At 41.5% G+C, this 21,756-nt stretch overlaps 1 protein-coding gene across 1 annotated transcript in view; it reads left to right on the top strand.

Annotated features, from left to right (window-relative positions):
* SNX9 (sorting nexin 9) overlaps positions 1-21,756 on the top strand; it is a 104,037-nt gene that overhangs the window by 23,043 nt on the left and 59,238 nt on the right. The window contains exons 2-3 of the mRNA XM_044761557.2: positions 18,080-18,166; positions 21,565-21,639. Of these exons, the coding sequence (XP_044617492.2) occupies positions 18,080-18,166; positions 21,565-21,639 (162 nt within the window). The remainder of the gene's footprint in view (positions 1-18,079; positions 18,167-21,564; positions 21,640-21,756) is intronic.

The following is a 21,756-nucleotide window of genomic DNA, read 5'->3' as shown; positions in this document are numbered from 1 at the left end:
AAAACAAACTTTGAGCTATCTACAGTAGAAGATTACAGCCCTCCTTAGTTTCCTTGATTCTCATCAGGGTATTTTTTTTTTTTTTTTTTTTTTTTGCTGGGGAAGATTCACCCTGAGCTAACATCTGTGCCAATCTTCCTCTGTTTTGTCTGTGGGTCGCTGATAAGTAGTGTAGGTCCATGCCCAGGAACCGAACCTGCACTGCTGAAGTGGAGCACGCCGAACTTAACCACTAGGCTATGGGGCTGGCCCCTCATTTAATTGTTGTGTTTGCATCCTTCCAGATGTTTCTAAGATACATTTATACACAAGCGTACACATAATTTTAATAAACAAGATCATACTGCTATTCTGTGACGTACTTTTGTCTTTTAAAATATATATCTTAAGAGCTCTTTGTACGTCATTATAGATTTACATTGGTCTTTTTAATTGCTATATCAATGTTTAATTAATTTAAAATTAATGTTTAATTTTTAATGTGTATTATAATAACTAATTTAATGTTTAATGTTAACTTGCCACAGATGATAGAATTAGTAGACATTTCTGGGTCAGCTTCCATTGCTTCCTTCTCACCTCGTTGGGGGTCCCTTTTCCTGCCTGTAACTTTTGACTGGATGCCAGGCACAGTGAACTTTACCTTTTTGGGTGCTGGATAGTTGTGTATTTTCCAGAACATTCTTGAGCTGTTTTCTGGGATGCAGTTAAGTTGCTTGGAAACAGTTTGATCCTTTTGATGCTTGCCTTTCAGCTTTGAAGGTGAGGTCAGATTAGCCTTTCGCAGGGGCTGTTTTCTCCCAAATACCGGGAAGGGTACCTGACTGAATAATCTACTCAGGCCTCGTGGAGCACATGGCCTTCCACTGTGGCTGCTGGGAGCACCACCTCTGGGTGGACTTTGGAGGTGATTCTGTCCTCGGGCAGCTTTCCTGCACGCGTGTGCTGATCAGTTCTCAGCTGCAGACTCAGAGGGAGGTCCCTCTGCAGATCTCCGAACAGTCTCTGCAGCTCTTTCCTCGCCCCTGCTCTGGCCAGGGGACCCTCGCCCTTTTGGCCTCTTGCAAACTCCCACCTTTGAGTCCGCAGCGCGTGGAGACTGACAGGCTTTGCCTGGGTTGCCCTCCCCGCACTGTGGCCTGCAGAAAGTTCTTGGGCTCACCCCGTTTCTCCCCCTCGCTCAAGGATCACTGTCCTGTACTGCCTGCTATCCATTGCCTGAAAACTCTTGTTTCGTAGATTTTAGTGTTTAAGTTGTTTAAAGTTTGATGCACCTGATTGTCCATGTTTTGGGAAGTTGAAGTTTGGCCCCTATTTATTATGAAATTTTTGTGTACTTTCTAAAGTATGTTCTATTAAATTGACCTTTTTCCAGGGCCAGTTATCTTCAGAAAAAAAGTGCCCAGATCTCCTCCTCCTCTCCTCACGGCTCACTCTTTCCTGTCTCTTGTGTAGCCGTTGAGGAGTGACGCCTGCCTGCCTGCCTGCGTTTCCGCACACGTCCAGAGTCGGGTCGTACAGGCCTTCAGAGGGGCTGGACCTGGGTGCTCTTAGGCATCTGTTTGATGCAGTCGCCCGGCCAGCTGGCAGAGTGATTGGGTCCTGGAGAAAAAGCTGCCTCGCCTCCCTGTGTTGCCTGAGCCTGTGTCCTGATGCGGGCCCTGCAGCAGTACTCCCGTCTGTTTGCAGCTTTCCAGCGTTTTCCTCCTTCTGCTTTTGAGTCTTCTGTCTCTTTGTACTTAAGGGGCATTTCTTATAGATAGTTTATAGTCAGGGTCTTGCTTTTTTAATCTAGTTGACAGTCTCTGTCTTTTAATTAGAGTGTTTGGACTATTTACATTTAATATAATTATTGATTTGATGTGGTTCAGGTGAACCGTCTTGCTGTTTGTTTTGTATTTGCCCCGTCTATCTTTTGTCCCCTTTTTTCCTTTTCCTGCCTTCTTTTAGATTATTTAATAGAATCACTTTTTATCTTCACCACTGGCTTATTAGCCATACAGTAGCACCCCCTTATCTGCACTTGCACTTTCCATGATTTCAGTTACCCACAGTCAACCAAAAATATTAAATAAAAAAATTCCAGAAATAAACAATTTATTAAGTTTTGAATTGTGATGAAATCTCTTGTGGTCCCACTCTGTTCCTGCCAGGATGTGAATCATCCATTTGTCCAGCATATTTGTGCTACCCACCCAATAGTCACTTAGTAGGCATCTCAGTTATCAGATCACCTATTGCATGCACTATCACAGTGCTTGTGTTCAGTAATTTCGATGTGTGATCCTTGTTTTAATAATGACCCCAAAGCACAAGAGTAATGATGCTGGCGATTCGGATATGCCAAAGGGAAGCTGTAAAGTACTTCCTTTAAGTGAAAAGATGGAAGTTTCTGACTTAATAAGGAAAGGAAGGAATCGTATGCTGAGGTTGCTAAGGTCTACAGTAACTTTTATTGCAGTATATTATATAGTCATTCTATTGTATTATTAGTTGTTGTTGTTAATCTCGTACTGTGCCTAATTTATAAATTAAAGTTTATCATAGGTATGTATGTATAGGAAAAAACATAGTATATATAGGACTCGGTACTATCCATAGTTTTAGGCATCCACTGGGGGTCTTGGAATGTATCACCCTTGGATGAGGGGAGACACTGCACATAAATAGATGCATCTTCCATTTCTTTTCTTTTCTTTTTTTTTTAGTGAGGAAGATTGGCCCTGAGCTAACATCTGTTGCCAATCTTCCTTATTTTTTTTTTTCTCCCCAAAGCCCTGGTAAATAGTTGTATATCCTAGTTGTAAGTCCTTCTGCTTCTTCTATGTGGGATGCTATTGCAGCATGGCTTGATGAGCAGTGTGTAGGTCTGTGCCCGGGATCCGAACCAGCAAACCCCAGGCCACCGAAGGGGAGTGCACGAACCCAACCACTATGCCACTGAGCCAGACCCACATGTTCTTTTTCTTTTACTTTCGTTCTTCCTTTTTCCCCCTCCCCCTCTTCTCCTCCCCATCCCCTTTCCTCTCTCTTCCTTTCTTTTCTTTCTATTATTGCCCTCGGGTTCACAGTATGCATTGGTGTCTTGACACATTCTAACTTTGAATAATACTATAGCACTTCATGTATAAGAACTCTGTGACAGGATACTTGTGTATTTCCCTCCTGTCCTTTGTGCTGTTTTTGTTGTACATTTTATTTCTCAACATTATAAACGCCACAATACTGTTGTTACTCTTGTTTTAACAATTATCTTTTTAAAGTCCATTATCAGGGAAATTGAACAATGAGAATTATTTTTATATGGATCACATATAATTTCTGATGCTCTTGTTTCTTTAGTGTAGATCCTGGTTTTCATCTAGTATGATTTTCCTTCTGGTTGAAGAGCTTCCTTTAACATTTCTTGTAGTCTTGGTTTGCTGGTGACAAATTCTCTCAGCTTTTGGTTGTCTGAAAGTGTATTTATATTGTCATTATCTTTCAAGGATGTTTTTACTGGCTATGGAATTCTAGGTTGATAGTTTTGGTTATTTTTCAGCACTTTAAAGATGGATTTTTAAATTTTTATTTATTTTTTTGCTGAGGAAGATTTGCCCTGAGCTAACATCTGTACTAATCTTCTTCTGTTTTGTAAATGAGTCGCCGCCACAGCATAGCTGCCACAACCTCGGCCGCTGAAGCAGAGTGCGCCAAACTTAACCACTAGGCCACAGGGCCAGCCCCTAAAGGTGGAGTTTTCCTTGTGTTGTTTGTGATGAGACGTCTGCAGTCATTCTTTGTTTCTTTGTGTGTCGTGTATCTTTGTATCATGTACTTTTGTATGTCAAAGGATTTTTTCCTTTGGCTGCTTTTAGGACTTTTCTCTTTATCGCCGATGTTCTGCAATTTAATTATGATGTCTGTTTGTGTGTTTTGTTGTATTTTGTTTTTTCTTTGTGAGATTTATTCAGCCTCTTGGATCTGTGAGTTATAGTTTTCATGAAATTGGAAAATTTTTGCCATTACATCTTCAAAAAGTTTTTTCTGTTCCACCTCCCCATCCTTCTGGGATTCCAATTACATGTATGTTAGACTGCTGATTACTGTCTCACAGGTCAGTGAGGCACTGCCCGTTGTTTTCAGCCTCTTTTATTCCTGCTAATAGTTTCTCTTGCTATTTCTTCAAGTTCACTGACCCTTTCTTCTGGAGCGTCTAATCATCTAAGTCCATCCAGTAAATTTTTTCATTTCCAAAATTGTGTTTTACAGCTGTAGTCGTTCCAATTGGTTCTTTTTTATAACATCCTTATTTTCCTTATTGTGATCATGTCTTCCTTGAAGTCCTTGAACATATTTATGTTAGCTGTTCTAAAATATCTGCCGGTTTGATTATGTCTGTCATTTCTTGGTCTGTTTCTGTTGACTGATGTTTTTATCCTGAGTTACATTCTTCTGTTTCTTGGCTTGTCTCTTTATTTTTTATTGGCTACTAGACATTGTGTTGGCACGTTGTTAGTGTCTGGATTTTGTTGCCTTCCTTTAAACAGTGTTAAAGTGTGTTTTGGTAGGCAGTTAATTACCTGTGAATCAGTTCAAGTCTTTCAAGGCTTATTTCTGAGTTTTCTTAGAGTGAGTCTAGAGTAGCCTTATCCTGAGGCGCATTTAGCCCTCCCTGAGCCCTATTGGGATCTCGACCACGAATGCTTTGGGTGTTCAGTGAGGTTTCCCGCTCGGGCTACTCAGAACTCTGATGTCCTCCAGCTCTGCCTGCCCTCTGAGAATTCTTTCCCTCCAGCTTCTTTGCTTGGCCTTCAAGAGCCTCACCCTATTGTGTGCAGTTTAGCATTCCTGACCAGGCTCAGGTTGGCCTCTGTAGGTTTCTGTAGCTTGGTCTCAGAGCAGCTCCTTTCTGCTAGTCTGTCCTCAGGTTCCAGCTGCCCTAGCCTCCTGGGGTTCTGGTCTCTGTCTCTTCAACGTAGCAAGACCTGTGCTTTCTGCTCGGGGCTCTCTGCTTGGGTTCTTCTCCCAGCGTTTGGGTCAGAAAATGCCTCCAGGCAGGAAGCTGGAGCCATCACAGGGCTCCCCTTGTTTGTTTCACTTCTCAGGGTCCACTGCCCTGTTGCCCAATATCTAGAAACTCTGGTTTCATGTATTTTGTCCAGTTTTCCAGCTGTATATGGTAACAGGGCAAATCTGATACCAGCTACTCCATTGTCAGTGGCTTTCTATTTGCTTTTGGTTAATTTAGTTATTTTAACCACTTGATTTTGATGTATCACTTATTTAATGTACTAGTTTTTCTCCTCTCTTTTCACTTTATTTGGTCTGCACTGTAGCCTCTTTAGTTCTGCGTTTTAATAGTTTTCTCTTTGTAAGGCCCTCAGTTGATTCAGGTTGTACGAGGAAAATGATACTGAAGTTCTGGGGCACAAGTTTATTTTTTGCCGTCTTTGCATGTAATCAGTGTTTCACAGTTTATCTGCAGGGTCTCCAAATAGCGATGCAGACTGCGCTCTAGCTTGGAACCCCGTTAGTGCCCAGCACACAGGTGAGCCCTCTGAGAATCTTTGTGTTGCTGGGGAAATACGGATTTAGGAGAAACTTCAGTCCATGGGAGGAACTTAAGGCACTGAGTGTAATAGAATATTTTGATAGGTACTTTGTGAAGACTATTTCTCTTAACTTTTATGAGATAAGGCATTTCTTTCTAAACAGAGTTGTTGGACTACTCAGTACAAAGTCATCAGTGTGGTAAAGGGCTTAAATAATACTTGCCAGTGGTCATTAGCATAAGACAAAAGGGACTAATAGTTAAAACGGGAATTGATTTTACAGGACAGTTTAATCTGGAGAAAGTTTTCAACCTCATGTGGAAAATAAATATTTCAAGGTAGTTTGTGCCATTTTGGAAACTATGCTGAGTTTGTTTTAAAGAGCTGGATGAAAATGTTGAAAATCTTCACCATATGGTCCCTGGCTATTGATTTTTTTTTTGTGGCCTTAAAGTGCTAAAAATAAAGTATTGCCATTCTCTGTTTCTCAGGTCATGTTATGTTTCAGGTGCCCCTTTTTAAGTGAGCAGAGTACATTTGGGACAAGTTCACTTGTAATTTCTCCCAAAAAAAGGCCCTTGGGGTTTCGGATGAAACGGCCCTATATTTAGAGACAGATGTCTTTATGGTTTTTACCTTTGTTCTCAGGAACAGAGCATGGTATATTGACATGGCTTTCTTCACTAAGGTTTTCATGCTTTTGATTATCTCTTCTGCTTTGTTTTTTGTTGCTGTTGGGAATATCGCCCCAATTATGGTTTTTTATTGTTATTGTTTACAGAAAAGCTGTTGATTTTTGCGAGTTTGTTTTAAGGTTGGTCTCCGTAAATATTTGTCATTCTGATGTTTCCCGAATGACTGGGGTTGGGGGACTCCCTGTGGGACTGTCCTCGGCTTTGCTGGGTCCTCCCCGCCTGTGCACGTGTGCCACACTTGGGGCTGGCGTGGGCCAGGGGCGACGGTTGACCCCCTCAGGTGGGTCTGGTTCTCGCACGATCTGGTGAAGTTGACTCCACCACCTGTTGTGGGAACAAGTAAGACAGTGCTCAGCTCTTTCCCTGGAACCCTGAAGCTAGTTCCAGAACTTTCAGCGGGCAGGAAAGAGGACTGTTAGGCAACAGTGTTTAGCACGTGCAGAGCGTGTGTCTAGTGTTCCGAAAACCCAAAGGTCGCGGTAGCTCACGTCGCCTGGCCTCTGGCTCTTACCGTCCTGAGCGCTTTGTAGCATGACTCCATTCGTCGCTTGTGTCACGAGGCGCATGCACTCAGCCTGATCTTATTCTTGAGGAATTTGAAACAGAAACTTTAAGGAATTCGACCAAGTTTTACAAGGCTGGTCACTCGGCGGAGCTGGGAGCTGAACCCATGTGCTGTGGCTCCGGAGTGAGCTCAGAATCGCATGTGGCCAATAATTACATCTCCCCCGCTCCTGGGGGGAGTCAGAAACCGTCCACACAGAGTGCTGCGGGAGGGGACCATGTGCTGGGTGGGGGTGAGTTTTCTACCAGTTGTCTCCAAGGTTTGGGATTTGGGGACTTGGAGTACGGTTTGTTTTTCAACTTTCCTGTGTTTTTTCCCTGCAATGCACATGTTACAATCAGGGAAAACAATGAAGCTGTTTTAAGTGGGGCTGGAGGTGAGGCGATTTTCTTAGCACAGCTGAGTGAGTTTTCATGCGCTCGGCTCTGGAAGTTGCACAGGGATTAGTAACCTTGCAGCTGAGAGAAGAACAAGGTGGATATTCCAGTGGGACGAGTCCTAAGAGAATAAGACATGAAATGTAGGAGGGTGTGTGTACTTTGGTTCAGATTGGTTCAGCGTGTCTGTGCAAACGCATGATGTTTTCAAGGATACTTTTAGATCTGTCAGTGCTTGTGCCCTTTGGCAAGAGAAGAGAAACATTTTTAACTCTTGTTTTTTTAACTTCAGTCTATTACTGTTGTTGTGAAAGTGCATTTATGTATATATTTATGTACACTGAAAACAGCAGGACTCGGGATGAGAACCCCAGCAATATGGAGCCTTACAGACAGATTCTGTTTGCCTTCCCATCGTCTGTGGAGTTACACTTTGGGGCATTTTGCGCTTTGTTATAACCAGGAAAGCATTGTCTAATAAACTGGTATTTTCAACAGGGTTCTGAGCTGTTTTGGCAGAGATGTAAGACGGTGATTTCAATTTTTAGTTTTTTTGACTAGGCAGTAGGTTCATTAAAAAACACACACACACTAAAAAGGTACGAAAGGGATAACACTGAATATTCTTCCGTTATTGGACTGTCTGTCCCTTCCCTAAGCCAGCCGTCTCCTCTCCCCAGAGGCAGTGTCACCAAGTTCTTTTCTGTCCTTACAGAGACATTCTGTGCGTGTACAAGCAAATGCATCTGCCCCCCTCCCAGGCTTTTTTTTGTGTGAAGAAGATTGGCCCTGCGCTCACGCCTGTTGCCTGTCTTCCTCTGTTTTGTGTGTGGGTCGCCACCACAGCATGGTTGACAAGTGGTGTAGGTCCGCACCAGGAATCCAGACCTGCAAACCCTGGGCGGCTGAAGCAGAGCATGTGAATTTGACCACTGCACCACCGGGCCAGCCCCACATTTTCCCTTTTTTTGTACATAAATGGTGTACTTTGTGGTGTTTTCTCATTTAATACATATACATTAGAGATAATTCCACATCCAAAAAATAAGCAAATACTTCTTTTTTCCTGGGGTGCCCGTATTCCGTTTTTTGGAGGTACCCTTCTTTACCAGGCCAAAGCAGGCCCTCCTTGTGGGCTGTCTGGTCCTCTGCTTTGTAAGCAGTGCTGCAGCGAATGGCCTTGGATGTGTGTCGTTGCACGTACGTGAGCATTCCAGTAGTTCTAGTATTTCCCAGGGGTGGAATTTCTGAGTAAGGGAGTGTGCGTGTTTGTGACTTTGTTTGCAACAAATTGCACCGTTGCCATCACGATATTATTATTGGAGTTTTGCTTTTGTTTTTTTTGTCAGCCTGATAGGTGAGAAATACTATTTGTTTAGTTTTGTCAGAGAGGTTCTACATTGTTAAGAGCCATTTTCCTTTTTCTCCTTACTGATTTGTGTTACCCTTTATAGAGTGGGGAACCAACCTTTAGACTGTGATGTGAATTGCATTTTTTTCCCCCAGTTTGTCATTTATTTCTTATCTTGTTTTTATTGGCTTTTGCCAGGCAAGGCAAGTATGTTTTATTTTGGGTGAAGAGAAATTTCTCCATCTCTCCCTTTTAAGGACTTTCGGGTTTTGTTTCATATTTGAAGTCCATCTCCACTGCAAGATTATTAAAAAGATTCTCCTAAGATTTCCTTTGGTACTTTTTATAGTTTCTTTAAAAGCCTTTTTATTGTGGAGGGGCTGGCCCCATGGCCAAATAGTTAAGTTCACGCGCTCTGCTTCAGTGGCCCAGGGTTTTGCCAGTTCAGATCCTGGGCGCAGACATGGCCCCACTCATCAAGCCATGCTGAGGCAGCGTCCCACATTGCCACAACTAGAAGGACCCACAACTGAGAAAAAAGACATAACTATGTACCAAGGGGACTTTGGGGAGAAAAAGGAAAAATAAAATCTTTTAAAAAAGAAAAACCTTTTTATTGTGGAGAATGTCAAACATACTCAAAAGTAGAATAGCATAATGAAGCCTGTGTACCCATAATCCAAATTCAGCAACTGTTGACTCATCTCGTTTTGTCTAGAACCCGTCAACTTCCCGTGCTCTTGCATTTTTTCACTTCATCCATAAATATTTTAGTGTATATGTTTAAAGACGGGGGAGTCCTTTAAAAATATAAGCATAATATCATTTTGACACCTAAAAATTGAACACTTTTAGATGTTGCATAGCCCTTAAGTATTCAGATTTCCAACTGTCTCAAATATCATAATCTTGTTTGCAATTTGTTGGACTCACAATCCAAATAAAGTCTGTATGTTGCAGTCGTGATCCATGTAAGTCTCTAAATTTGTAGGTTCCCCTACTTGCTCTCTTTCTCCCCTCCACACCCGGGCTTGTTTTTCGAAAGATTTGGGATTTGTTTGTTAGAGAAAATGGGTTCTGTAATTTCCTGCATCTGATTTTCTTATTGCATCTTCATTGCATAGTTTAATATATTCCTTTGTATTTGCTGTAAATTGGTACAAGGATCTAGAGGGTCAGTAAGGTTCAAATTCTTTTTTCTTTTCAAGTATATTTCAAAGCTGGCATCGTATTCCATTAGAAGGCTAATATTTCCTGGTTGTCTTTTGGGTATACTATGCTCAGATGCAGTAAATTACTGGGGGTTGAAAAGTGATGTCCTAATTCGTCTGTTCCTTTTTCACGTGTATACCGCATTTTCTTGATCCATTCGTCTGTAAAGGACATTGAGGTTGTTTCCATGTCTTGGCCATTGTGAATGGTGCCGTAGTGAACCTGGGAGCGCTAACAGCTCTTCGAGACCCTCATCTCAATTCTTTTGGATAAATACCCAGAGGTAGAATTACTGCATCATATGATAGTTCTATTTTTAATATTTTGAGAACTCTATACTATTTTCCCTAGTGGCTGCACCATTTTGCATTAGCTGGAAGGTTTATAGAAAGAAAACCTTCTTAACTGCTACTTGATTAATTAGTGGTATAGTTTGTAAAGGAGAGGCAGAATAAATGCCTGATTTTTTTCACCTTTATTTACCACTTTTCAAAATGAATTGGTCGCCTTGTATCCTATAGTGGTGCCCAATTAGCTCTGTCATTTGAACTCGTGGGTTGAAACAGATTTGATGTGTGCGGTCCTTATCCTTATGGATGCTCTGTTGTCGGTTAGTTGGACAGCAAGCTCCTCTGCAGGTTGGAGCCTGTGTCCTTTTGATGCAGCCGTAGTAGATTTTGCTGGTGTCTTTGATAGCTGGTAAGTAAAGACGTTCCAGGCGCATCTTACATGTTGTGTATGGGTTTTCTTCTTGTTTTTTTCCCTAAAACCTGGAATCAGTCATTTCTCTAAATAAATCTGATTCCTTTTAATGAAAAATGCTGTTTGGAGATTCCAATCTGGGTACTAGATATGTGGTTTCTTTTCTTTTTTAATGTAAATCTTTGATCAATCTTGGAATTTATTTTGGTATAAGATGTGAGGTAGGGATTCACTTGGCTTTTTTCCAGATAGCTATTTATTTATTCTAAAACAATATGATGCCACCTTTATCATACTACTGTATTTCTGTGTTTTGGGGACTAGTTGTGGACTTTCTACTTTTCTAGTGTCTGCTTGTTTTTTGTGAAAAAAATTTTTTTGGCTATTCTTGTGTATTTATAATGATCCAGTGTTGGATCCAAATCAATTTTAGGATCAGTTTGTTCTGTTTCAGAAAAAAAAAATCCTGTTCATATTTTTATTAGAATTAATAAAGGGAAAGTTGCTATCTTGATGATATTGGGACTTTCCATCTAAAAACATGAGGAGGTTCTTTGTATGAATTAGTTTTTGTTGCATAACAAACTACCCCAAACTTAGTGACTTAAAACAACAAACACGTATTATTTCTTATAGTTCTGTGGGTTGTCTGTGGGTGTTCTTGTGGTCTGGAAAGCCCGGCTGAAGCTGGATGGCCCTGGGTGTCGTCGCTCACGTGTTGGGGTTCTTACCTTCTACAGCTAGGATGGTGGTCTCTTGTCTGCAGAGGCTAACCCAGGCTGGTTCAGTGGTTACAGAGGTCCCAGTGCTGAGAGAGAGCAAGACTCCGGTGTGCAAGTGCTTTTCATGCCTTTGTGTGTATCACATTTGCTCTCATTCTGCTGGCCAAGGCAAGCACATGAATGAGTCCAGAGTCAAGAGGAGGGAAAAACAGCATTCACTTCTTAATGGGAGGGGTGGCAAAGTCACATTGCAAAGAGGTATTCATACAGGGAAGGTAAGATTTATTGTGGCCATTTTTGCAAACAATCTGGCATACTTTCCAGTTTTTCCAATTTTGTGTTTCTTTTAGGAACATTTTAAAGCTTTTTCCAGATAGGTCTTACACATCTCTTTAGCTTATTCCTAGATATTTTATCTTTCGGTGCTACTGTAAATGGCGTCTTTCTCCCCTTACTTTAATTGAGAATTCTTGGGTAGGTGATACATGTACACAGTTAAAACGATGTGAAAAGAAATATACTGAGGATTTTCCCTCTCACTTCTGTTCTTATCCACTCATTGTCCTCTCCCATCTCGATAGAAAGCCAATATAAAAATGATTTCTTTTATTTATCTAATGCTGCTTCTTGGAAATACTGACAAATATAAATATTCTTCTGCCTGTGAAAAAGGTTGCATACTATATGCTCTATTTTGCAGCTTGCAAACAGTGCTGCAGTAAATAACCTCGTACACATGTGCACGGGTGCATCTGGACAGTGGATTCCCAAAGCGAGATGTCTCGGTCAGAGGGTAAATGTATCTTTAGAAGTATATTGGGGTAGCATTTTTCAATTACTAGTTTGGCAAAAATCCAAAAGTTGGGTGATTTATCCTGTTTGTGAAGAACCATCACTTTCGTCTGTATTTCTGGTAGAGGTTTAAATGATGCAGTCCCTAATAGAGGACACTCTGGCAACATCTACCAAATTAATTCATCTTTTTTTTTTTTGAGGAACATTAGCCCTGAGCTAACTGTTGCCAATCCTCCTCTTTCTGCTGAGGAAGACTGGCCCTGAGCTAACATCCATGCCCATCTTCCTCTGCTTTATATGTGGGACGCCTACCACAGCGTGGGTTTTGCCAAGCAGTGCCATGTCCGCACCCAGGATCCGAACCAGCGAACCCTGGGCTTCCAAGAAGTGGAACGTGTACACTTAACCACTGTACCACTAGGCTGGCCCTCATCTTTTTTTCATGTGTAAAATTGAGCATTTTTTTTCACATGTTTAAGGGCCATTTATATTTTTCAGTGAACCCTTTATTCCTCTGCCCATTTTTCTGTTAGGTTACTGGTCTTTTTGTTGACTTCCAGAAGCTCTTTATATGTTAGAAAGATTACTTCTGTGATATGAATTACAAAGATTCTTTCCTTTAGACCTCATGTTTTATATATTAATGATTTTTACATAATAACTTGGTTCCCAGCCATTTTATAGGGATCAGCAAATTACAGCCAATGGGCAAAATTGGACCTGCCCAGGTCAGATTTTGTGTTTTGTAAATAAAGTTTTATTGGAACACAGCCACACTCATTTGTTTACATAATGTCTGTGGCAGCTTCTGCACTATAGCAGTAGAGATAAGCGGTATAGCCTGCAAACCTTAAAATGTTTACTGTCTGGCCTTTTATAGAAAAAGAAAACCAACCCCAATTTAAAGCATCTACAGCAAAGTGTTTCGTATGATGCAGCCGTTTTTACATGGCCTTAAAAATAAAAAATCCAGTTGCTTTCATGTGTGTGTTGTGTGTATGTTTAATTATGAAGCAATGGGCAGAAAAGCAGTCGCATGTGGGCGTCAGAAGTGTCTTTTCTGGCACGTTACTTGGTAACAGTGATGTTGTGTGTGACACAGCCAGTTTGATGCCACCACATCAAATAACTGTTGAAATGCCTTTGTCTGATTATTCTCATGTACACCGTGTAAAGAAGCTTTGATCCGGGTGAGTTTGGGTAGAAAGTCTCTTAAAATCATCCCAAATTCCAGCTGTTTGGTCACAACATGGCCTCCAAGCTCTCTCCGGAACTGTCCTGCATGAGTGGAGAGAGGGAGGGTGATGTGGAAGTGGATGGTACGGCTTGACTGTAATTCTAAGTATTCGGAACTTTGCTTCTCTCTCGGGATTGTATAATTGCCCTTGGTTACACTTAGATTTGAGATTATTCTAAATGTTTCTTGGAAATTTATATTCCTACACTCAGTGATTTTCTATTCACATTTCTGTTTGGTTGGAAATTTCCCAAACTGCTTGTCTAACTGACCGCCAGTTAAAAAATTTCTTTAAGTACATCATGTTTCAGGAAAACAGATATAAACCCATTTTTAGGAAAAACGTTTTTGAAGAACATATCAATTTTACTGGTAATTCTTAAAAATTTTGCCTAAGAAAAATTAAATTTTCAGCCATTCTCAATGGCTGCTTCCGATTCTTTGTAGAAATTTCTTCTATAGGAAAAAGATCTTTTACTAAAACAACTATTAAAATACAACTTTAACAGAATTCTGTCATCTTAGCTATGTTCTTGAATAGATTATTAAACATTCCTTGTGAAAACATTTAAGAAAGCAGACGACCTTTACTTCCTTCTTTGGAAATTTTAAGAGCACCATACCCAAAACGTGAGAATTAATTGATCCGTACCCCCGTGGAAAGGATTCTTAGTGTGTGCAGCTGTCTGGGGCCCTGGCCCTGCGATGTGTTAACAATGTACTAATGACACAGGTGACACTATGGAGAGCAAGCTTGTCAGGCTTTTGATGACTCAGCAGAGAAGCATCAGGGATAGTTGGATGATGGCCTCAGGGATAATTTAAGATTCTGTATTTTATTCAGAATAACAACTGAACAAGCACAGGCCGGGATTTAACAAAGGCTGTTGAAAGCACAGATTGATATAAACTGAAAAGTGTTTAAGCCTTAACCAATTAGAATAAGGACAAAGACATCTACATGTATTAATAGTATAATAATGCTCTCAGAGTCTCTTAGAGTAAGTTCTGTTTCTTCTGGTGATTTTGCTGGTTAGGTAAAGACGAGCTACAGGAAGGCATTAATGTGTAAGGTTTTATAAAAAGTCAAATGGGTGTGCTTAAGTAAAACAAGCTTGCCATTAAAAAAGTAGTTATATAGAAATATCACCTACATGCAAAACTTTAGTTCTCGAGGGTGTCAAATTAATAAGATCCTTGAGTCCCTTGAATTTCTGAAAGTTTATGCATATTACTTACTTTTTAATTAAAGTTGGGAGAGGCACATTGCTGAAAATTTACTGCTTTTTCCCAAGATTTAGTTGTGCTTTATGTGAAACTAAAGCAGATGCTTAAGAATGGGGACTTGTCTTCTGCGTTCTAACCCCCCTATGAACTTTTTTTGCTGTCAGGATTTTTTGCTATTTTGAACCGTTTAGTTTAATTCTCTATTATTGTTTGTTTTAAAAAGGCTCTAGTGTTTTGGGGGTTTTTTTGTTTTGTAATATAGGAAATACAGCAATGTACTTCTTACATCCTGTGTTTTCTTTATTTAGAATGTTTCCTTTGTAAATTCTTTGATTTCAGGTGATTGGTTTGGATTAACGTGCACTCTCTTGCTTGCACGGGGCAGAATCTGAAGTCACAGTAGCTTAAGCACCAAGGAGAGACCTTGCCTCCTGTGACTGAGATGTCTGTGCGGGGAGAGAAGGCTTCTGGCTGGTCCTCCACTTATCTCAGCTTTGTCATTCCGCACAACTCTTTTTTCAGACTTGCCATGCCTCAGCTAGTTAGCCATTGCAATAGTATCAGAGAAAAAGACCCGCTCTCCCCAGCCTCCGTGTGGGTTTCTAGGAGAGTTCTGATTACCCCTGTTTGGGTTATATGCTCACCATTCACTCGGAGTCAGGCAGGAACTGTTTCCGGAAGGAAGGGATTGGCGCAGACAGAATAACAGATGTTTACAACATGGGTCAGAAAGAGTGAATGTTTTTTATACCCCTCTCCTCTCCCAAAAGGAAATCTGTGTTAAGGATGATGGCTTATGCACATATCAGACAGGTGTATGGGGGCGCACTCATGTTCCAGTGCCTAGAGCATTTGGTGTGAAAGCTTTGACTTCGCCAGTGTTTATTTTGCTGTATCTGGATAATGGGACTCTTCTGTGAGATTGCTGTGTACTAGCCTTTCACCTTATCTGTATTACTTTTTGAAATTGCTGTTGAAGAGATTGTGGTTGACAGTATGTATTCAATATATAGTGTGAAGTTATCTACTGACCAGGAACTGTGTGGAAATTTAGCTCTTAAAGCTATTTAAGTCTTCTCGAAAAGTACAGCTAACTTTGGAAAAGGCAATGTAGAAAAATGGGCCTTTTCTTTCAAAGGCCACATCAAAAATAGCTAGACTGATGGGCATTTGGGGTCGAGGTCAGCATCTTTATCTGTTTGGGTACTGTCAGTGATGAAGGGGAAAAAGGGGAGAAAGTGGGAAGGCTAGGTGGAAGCTAGACACAGGGATGGGAGAGAGAAAAGACGTTGGGAACATTGCCAGTCTCACCGAAGCTTCGTAAGAGTGGTTGCTCCCCTAGGCTACATGGTCAGGTTTTTTTTCTGTTGACATGTTATGCTCATTTGGGCATGTGCTTTTTCAATCTTTTTGTTCTCTAAAATTATCCTCAATTCTAATTTTTAAGAAGCATCTCTAGGTTAAAAAAAAAAACCTCTGAGATTGTTTTAAATAAACCTACGATGTTTGTGTACATTTTTCCATGAGTAAATGTTCAGTAATACTTGAATGTGTAAGGGAGTTTCCATTTTTTTATTTTTGACTTGTTTCACATTCTGTTTCACCAAGTAGTCATTTTAGTAAACTAGAAGCTTTGGTTTTCTGTATTTGGGGATTGGTGGATTTAGCTGGATTGAAAACAGTTGTTAACCAGGATTCTTCAGGAAGAGTAACAAAGCAGCAGGTTCCTCATCCAGCTGCTCTGGGGACCCCAGGCTGCTGGCTGTCCTGTGGGTGTGTCCTGGCCTGGGGACCCTGCTCACTCCTCACACATTTGTCTCACGGCTGCCCTCCTTGCACGAGGGGTTGAGCCTGGTGTGACATACTTTTAAAAAACACTCTACAACATGACAAGCAGAACTGTATCTACTTTTGCAGCTGTTTTGAGAAAAATAGCTCAGCACAGTTTCGTTGTCCTTTGTAATGACCCAAGGAAGGCTGTAAACGCCTACAGAATTCTCTCTTTGCCTGCAGTCCTGTCTTTCACTCCCCCTTCCCAGCCTCTCAGTGGACAGAATTCAAGGAGCCGAGGCCGTTTCTTGACTGACAGGCTGTACACTACCATTGGTTTCTTTCCAGCATTTTATCATGAAAAATTTCAAATATGTAGAAAAGTTGAAATCACTTTCCATTGAACACCATGAACCCACCATCTAGATTCTATAAATAACATTTTATTATACCTGCTTTATCACATATTCATTTATCAATCCATCTTATTGTTTTATTTTTTGAGGAAGATTAGCCCTGAGCTAACATCTGCCACCAATCCTCCAGTTTTTGCTGAGGAAGACTGGCCCTGAGCTAACATCCATGCCCATCTTCCTCTGTTTTATATGTGGGATGCCTGCCACAGCATGGCTTAATGAGCGGTGCATAGGTCTGTGCCTGGGATCCGAACCCGCGCACCCCAGGCTGCCAAAACGGAACACATGAACTTAACAGCTACACCACCGGGCTGGCCCCCATATTATTTTTGATGTATCTCGAAATAAATGAGTTTTTGGGTTTTTTCCCCCTAACCTTTCATGGCTACATATGAATCCTTAGTCCTTGGTATAAGGATGTCAGGCATCATTAAGTGCACGTGGGGAAGAGCAGTGTTGAGTGAGAGGGCCGAGCTCAGTTGCCATATGGTAGGTGTTCAGTCACGTTTGTTAAATGGGTTCAGTTCCCAGTTCTGTGTGACAGTCCATGGAAGACAATTACTTAGAATTTGAAATGGACTAAAAACATATATGTTTATTATATATTATAAAGTCATATAAAATATATTTTTTATAATACTGGTTCTGTCTCTTGGAATACGTAAATGGCAATATTCCAAGGAATCCGCACTTCTGGGCTGATTCCTCAAGGGTCCTCTTGAGGAAGAGGCTGAAAGAGTAGCCCCCTCACGTCAACCACAGCAGCTTCCCTTTAGTCTGTTTTCTATGACATTAAGATCTCATTGCAGGATAAGTTTGAAAATCGCAGCTATTGAGGTTACCTGATCTCCTGGCAACCTGACCTACGCAGGCCTGTGAGCGTCGTCGTAGCGTGGGAAGGATTACAGAGGAAGCCTGTCAATGTGTCTTCTCCCCAAATCTTACACTTCTGAGTTTAGTTGGCTCGGGACGCTGCATTATCTCTTGGTAAAGAGTAGGGGGAGTTTTAATTGTAAGGGATGAATCTAAAGGCTCGTGAATCTTCTATGTGTACATGTTTGTATGCCTGTATGTATACCTCTTCAGTCCTCAAGAGCACGTGTTCCCAGAATGAACGATATTTGTATTTCCACGTCTTACCTCCTAAAAGGAACGGCATGCTTTTTCCCTCCTTCATGAAATGGGTGTATTTTGAGTACTTCTTGGGTGACCTCTAGGTGCAGTGTGGGCAGCTGTCAGAAGCCTTGCCTGTGTCCAAAGCAGAGCGGGCCTCCCACACTGGTGTCGTTCTTCCTCACGGTGGGGCTGATGAATCATTTCGGTAATGTGTCTTCCTTTCTTCCAAAACAACCCCGGCCACGGGCGTGAAGCGTTTGTTCACACCGGCAGGTTTACAAGTGAACTGTAAAGGTGGTTCGGGTTTTTTCTGTTAAGTTTACATTTCTAACTTCCTCTTTTCCTCTCCACTCCCAATAGGCTCGGGTTATGTATGATTTTGCTGCTGAGCCTGGAAATAATGAACTGACAGTTAATGAAGGAGAAATCATCATCATTACAAATCTGGTAAGAGGACTGTTCTGTCCAAATCTGATTCTCCCTTCAGGACTGATTTTTAAAATTGTATATTTTTAGTAAGTTGATCATTCAGACCCACATGAATTTTTGTCCTGTTGCTTATGAAGTATTGATGGTCAAGTAAGAATCGATTATATAAACAGTGAGAAAAGTTAAGTCCCCTAACGATAGCTGGCTGGAGTTCCATCAAACAGAAATGGAAAGAGAGACGTCCCAGACAGATGCCGGCCGGATCGAAGGTGTGGAGATGAGAAAGTATTCAGCGGTTCTTGGCAGTCCCAGCAGCCCTTTCTTGACAGCCTAGGAGCCAGGCGTTTGGCTCAGTCCTGTGCACATGTTCTTTGATATCTTTTCCCCATGAACTCGCTGAGGTTGGTGTTTTTCATCTGTTTTACGAAGCAGGGTAATGAGACTCACTTAGAGGTCAAGTAACTGCCCAAGATCGTCCCGCTTGTAAGTAGCAAAACAAGGATTTGAGGCCACGTCTGTTTGGGCTCTGAGGCTCTGCTTTTTCTTCTCCGCTGGGGAACACTCTGTGTAGACAAGTGTCCCACGAGCATCGGGACAGGGCATGTATATGCCAGTGGGAGACAGGCCAGGAAAACTGGCTCCTAGAGCCAATCAGACAGGCCTGTGGGCCAGGCTCTGGACTTCAGGCTTAGTTTGGGAAGCAGTGGGTTCATTTAAGGGTTTTGCTTGGTGTTTATTGTTGATATTGTTGCACTTCAAGGAAATTAACGTAGCAAGGGTGTATAGAATGAATTGGTGTGGCTGGAGACTAGGGACAAGATTTGGGTGGTAGCAATAGGAATCAAAAGAAAATGGAGGCAAGAGGCTTTGAGAGTCAGACCAAGAGGACCTGGTGCTTGATTAGATGGTGGTGGTGAGAAAAGTCAAGGATCACTGAGTTTTTGGCCTCTGCACCAAATGATGAATGATGAGAGAATGATGAATTTAGTAAAGTACGTAGGTCAGGAAGAAGAGCTTTGGAAAGATTAAATGAGTTTATTTTTAGATGTGTTGAGTTTAAAGAATAGTAAATAATCACCCCTGCCCTATAATTTTGCATCAGTTTCAACATGGAACTGCAGAGCCAGCCCTGATGCCTCGTGGTTCAAGTTTGGTGTGCCCTACTTTGGCTGCCTGGGTTCATTCCACAGCATGGAAACACACCATCAGCCCGTCAGTAGCCATGCTGTGGCAGCGGATTGCAATAGAAGAACCAGAAGAACCTACAACTAGAATATATAACGGTTCACTGGGGTTGGGGAGGGGAAAAACAAGAGAGAGGGGAAGATTGGCAACAGATGTTAGCTCAGGGCGCATCTTTCCCAGAAAAAAAAAAAAAAGGGAACTGCAGAGGTAGAGATGAGGGAGTGGCCTGGCTCCCCAGACTATCCCTTTGAGAGTAAGCATATCAAGAAAGGCGCTAGGAAGGCCGAGGAGACTCTGGGAAGAGGAGGAGGAGAAGCAGATGTGTCCTACCAGGTGGGAGGGAGGAAGGGAGGACTGTGGCAGCACAAAGATGAAGGAAGGAGAAGGAGGAATGCCCAAAAGGATGGTGGTTTCTTAATATTGATAGTATTTTTTAAACCTATTTTATGTGTCTTAGATGCAAAAAGGAATTACTTGGTAGAAAAAGTGTATGTTTTAGATAATGTGCTAGTAACATGTATATAAGTAAATAGGTTCTATTTTCAATCAGAGGAGAGAGTAAAGATTCTTTTATCTGCTCATCTATTTGGGGGGAGGTGGGGTTGAGGAAGATTAGCCCTGAGCTAACATCTGCTGCCAATCCTCCTCTTTTTTACTGAGGAAGATTAGCCCTGAGCTAACGTCTGCTGCCAATCCTCCTCTTTTTTACTGAGGAAGGTTAGCCCTGAGCTAACATCTGCTGCCAATCCTCCTCTTTTTTGCTGAGGAAGACTGGCCCTGAGCTAACGTCCGTGCCCATCTTCCTCCATTTTATATGTGGGACGCCTGCCACAGCATGGCTTGATAACCGGTGCGTAGGTCCCTGCCGAGGATCTGAATCTGCGAACCTCGGGCCACTGAAGTGGAGCACATGAACTTAACCACTACGCCACCAGGCCGGCCCCTAATTTTTTTTTTTTAAACAAAGAAGTATTCTTCATTTCTTGGTAAAATAGTATTGTCTTTAAATTACTGTTGTATCAAAAATGGACAAATTTGTGACTTAAAGTGATTTTTAAAAAGAATGTGTGTTCTAGATTCAGGTAATTATTAACTAATTAGGGCATAATTTATGAACTTAAGACAACTCATACTATTTTAAGGGGAAAAAGTAGGACATTGCTGCAATAATAGATTGAAAAATAGGAATCCTGGTATAAAGTTCTTTATTATTTAGCTTATTAATACTGCTTATCCAGAAGAGCTAAGGAAACATAGATCAGTTAGCTTTTCCTAAATAACAGGGAATCCCAAAACTTAGTGGCTTAAACAACCATGTGTTGTTGCTCAGCAGTCTACAAGTCAGATGGATGATCTTCCTGACCTGGGCTCGCTCACGCCTCTAGCAGTTCCGCTCTTGTTGGCTGGCTTTGGATGGGGCTACAGGGAGACTGGGCCTTGTCTCTGTCATCATCTAACAACTCAAATTTATTTACGTAGCAGCTCTTTTGGAAAAAAGAGCGAGCTGAGGGGCTGGCCCGGTGGCACAGCGGTTAAATGCACGCATTCCACTTCAGCAGCCCAGGGTTCGCTGGTTCGGATCCTGGCTGTGGACATGGCACCACTCGTCAAGCCATGCTGTGGTAGGCGTCCCACATATAAAGTAGAGGAAGACGGGCTTGGATATTAGCTCAGGGCCGTTCTTCCTCAGCAAAAAGAGGAGGATTGGCAGCAGATGTTAGCTCAGGGCTAATCTTCCTCAAAAAAAAGAAAAAGAAAGAAAGAAAAAAGAGCGAGCTGAAATGTGCAAAGCCTCAAGGCCAGGCTCAAGGCCAGGCTCAGAACTCACCCCATATTATTTCCACCTCGTTCTGCTGGCCAAAGACGTCACACGGGACAGCACAGATTCTAGAGGCGGGGTGTGCATGCTACTTTCTTGACAGTTGGAGCTGCAAACCATTTTTGTAATCTACCACAGACCAGTAAATAGAAAGGAATTACAAAATGAAGGCATTGTATTAATGGACTCTTTTTCAAGCTTTACTTATTGTTGAAGTTTGATTTTTCTTATTTTTCGATTATATAATTTTCTGGAGAGAAGGCCTAAGAATTAAAAATTTTGAAGTGTTAACTCTGTAGGAATAAAAACCTAATTTATGTTAATTACTTTTTCATATGTAACAATTCCCAAATCAAAATTTCTACCAGAAACTCCCACTGTAATCTTTTTCTTTTTTTTTAAATTTTATTAGGATGTTGGTGGAGGATGGTTGGAAGGAAGAAACAACAAAGGAGAACGAGGCCTTGTTCCCACAGACTATGTTGAAGTAAGAACGTACTATCATTTATTAATTAAACCTGGTCTCTGTCAAACACATTTTTATAAATTATCAACTTAAAGGACAGACTGGAAGATAGCAATTTTATTTTTAATAAAAAAAATT

The sequence above is a fragment of the Equus asinus genome, chromosome 1 (assembly GCF_041296235.1).
Source record: "Equus asinus isolate D_3611 breed Donkey chromosome 1, EquAss-T2T_v2, whole genome shotgun sequence".
NCBI classification, from domain to species: Eukaryota; Metazoa; Chordata; class Mammalia; order Perissodactyla; family Equidae; genus Equus; species Equus asinus.
Note: the sequence above shows the minus strand (reverse complement) of the source record. Positions and strands in the feature narration are given on the sequence as shown.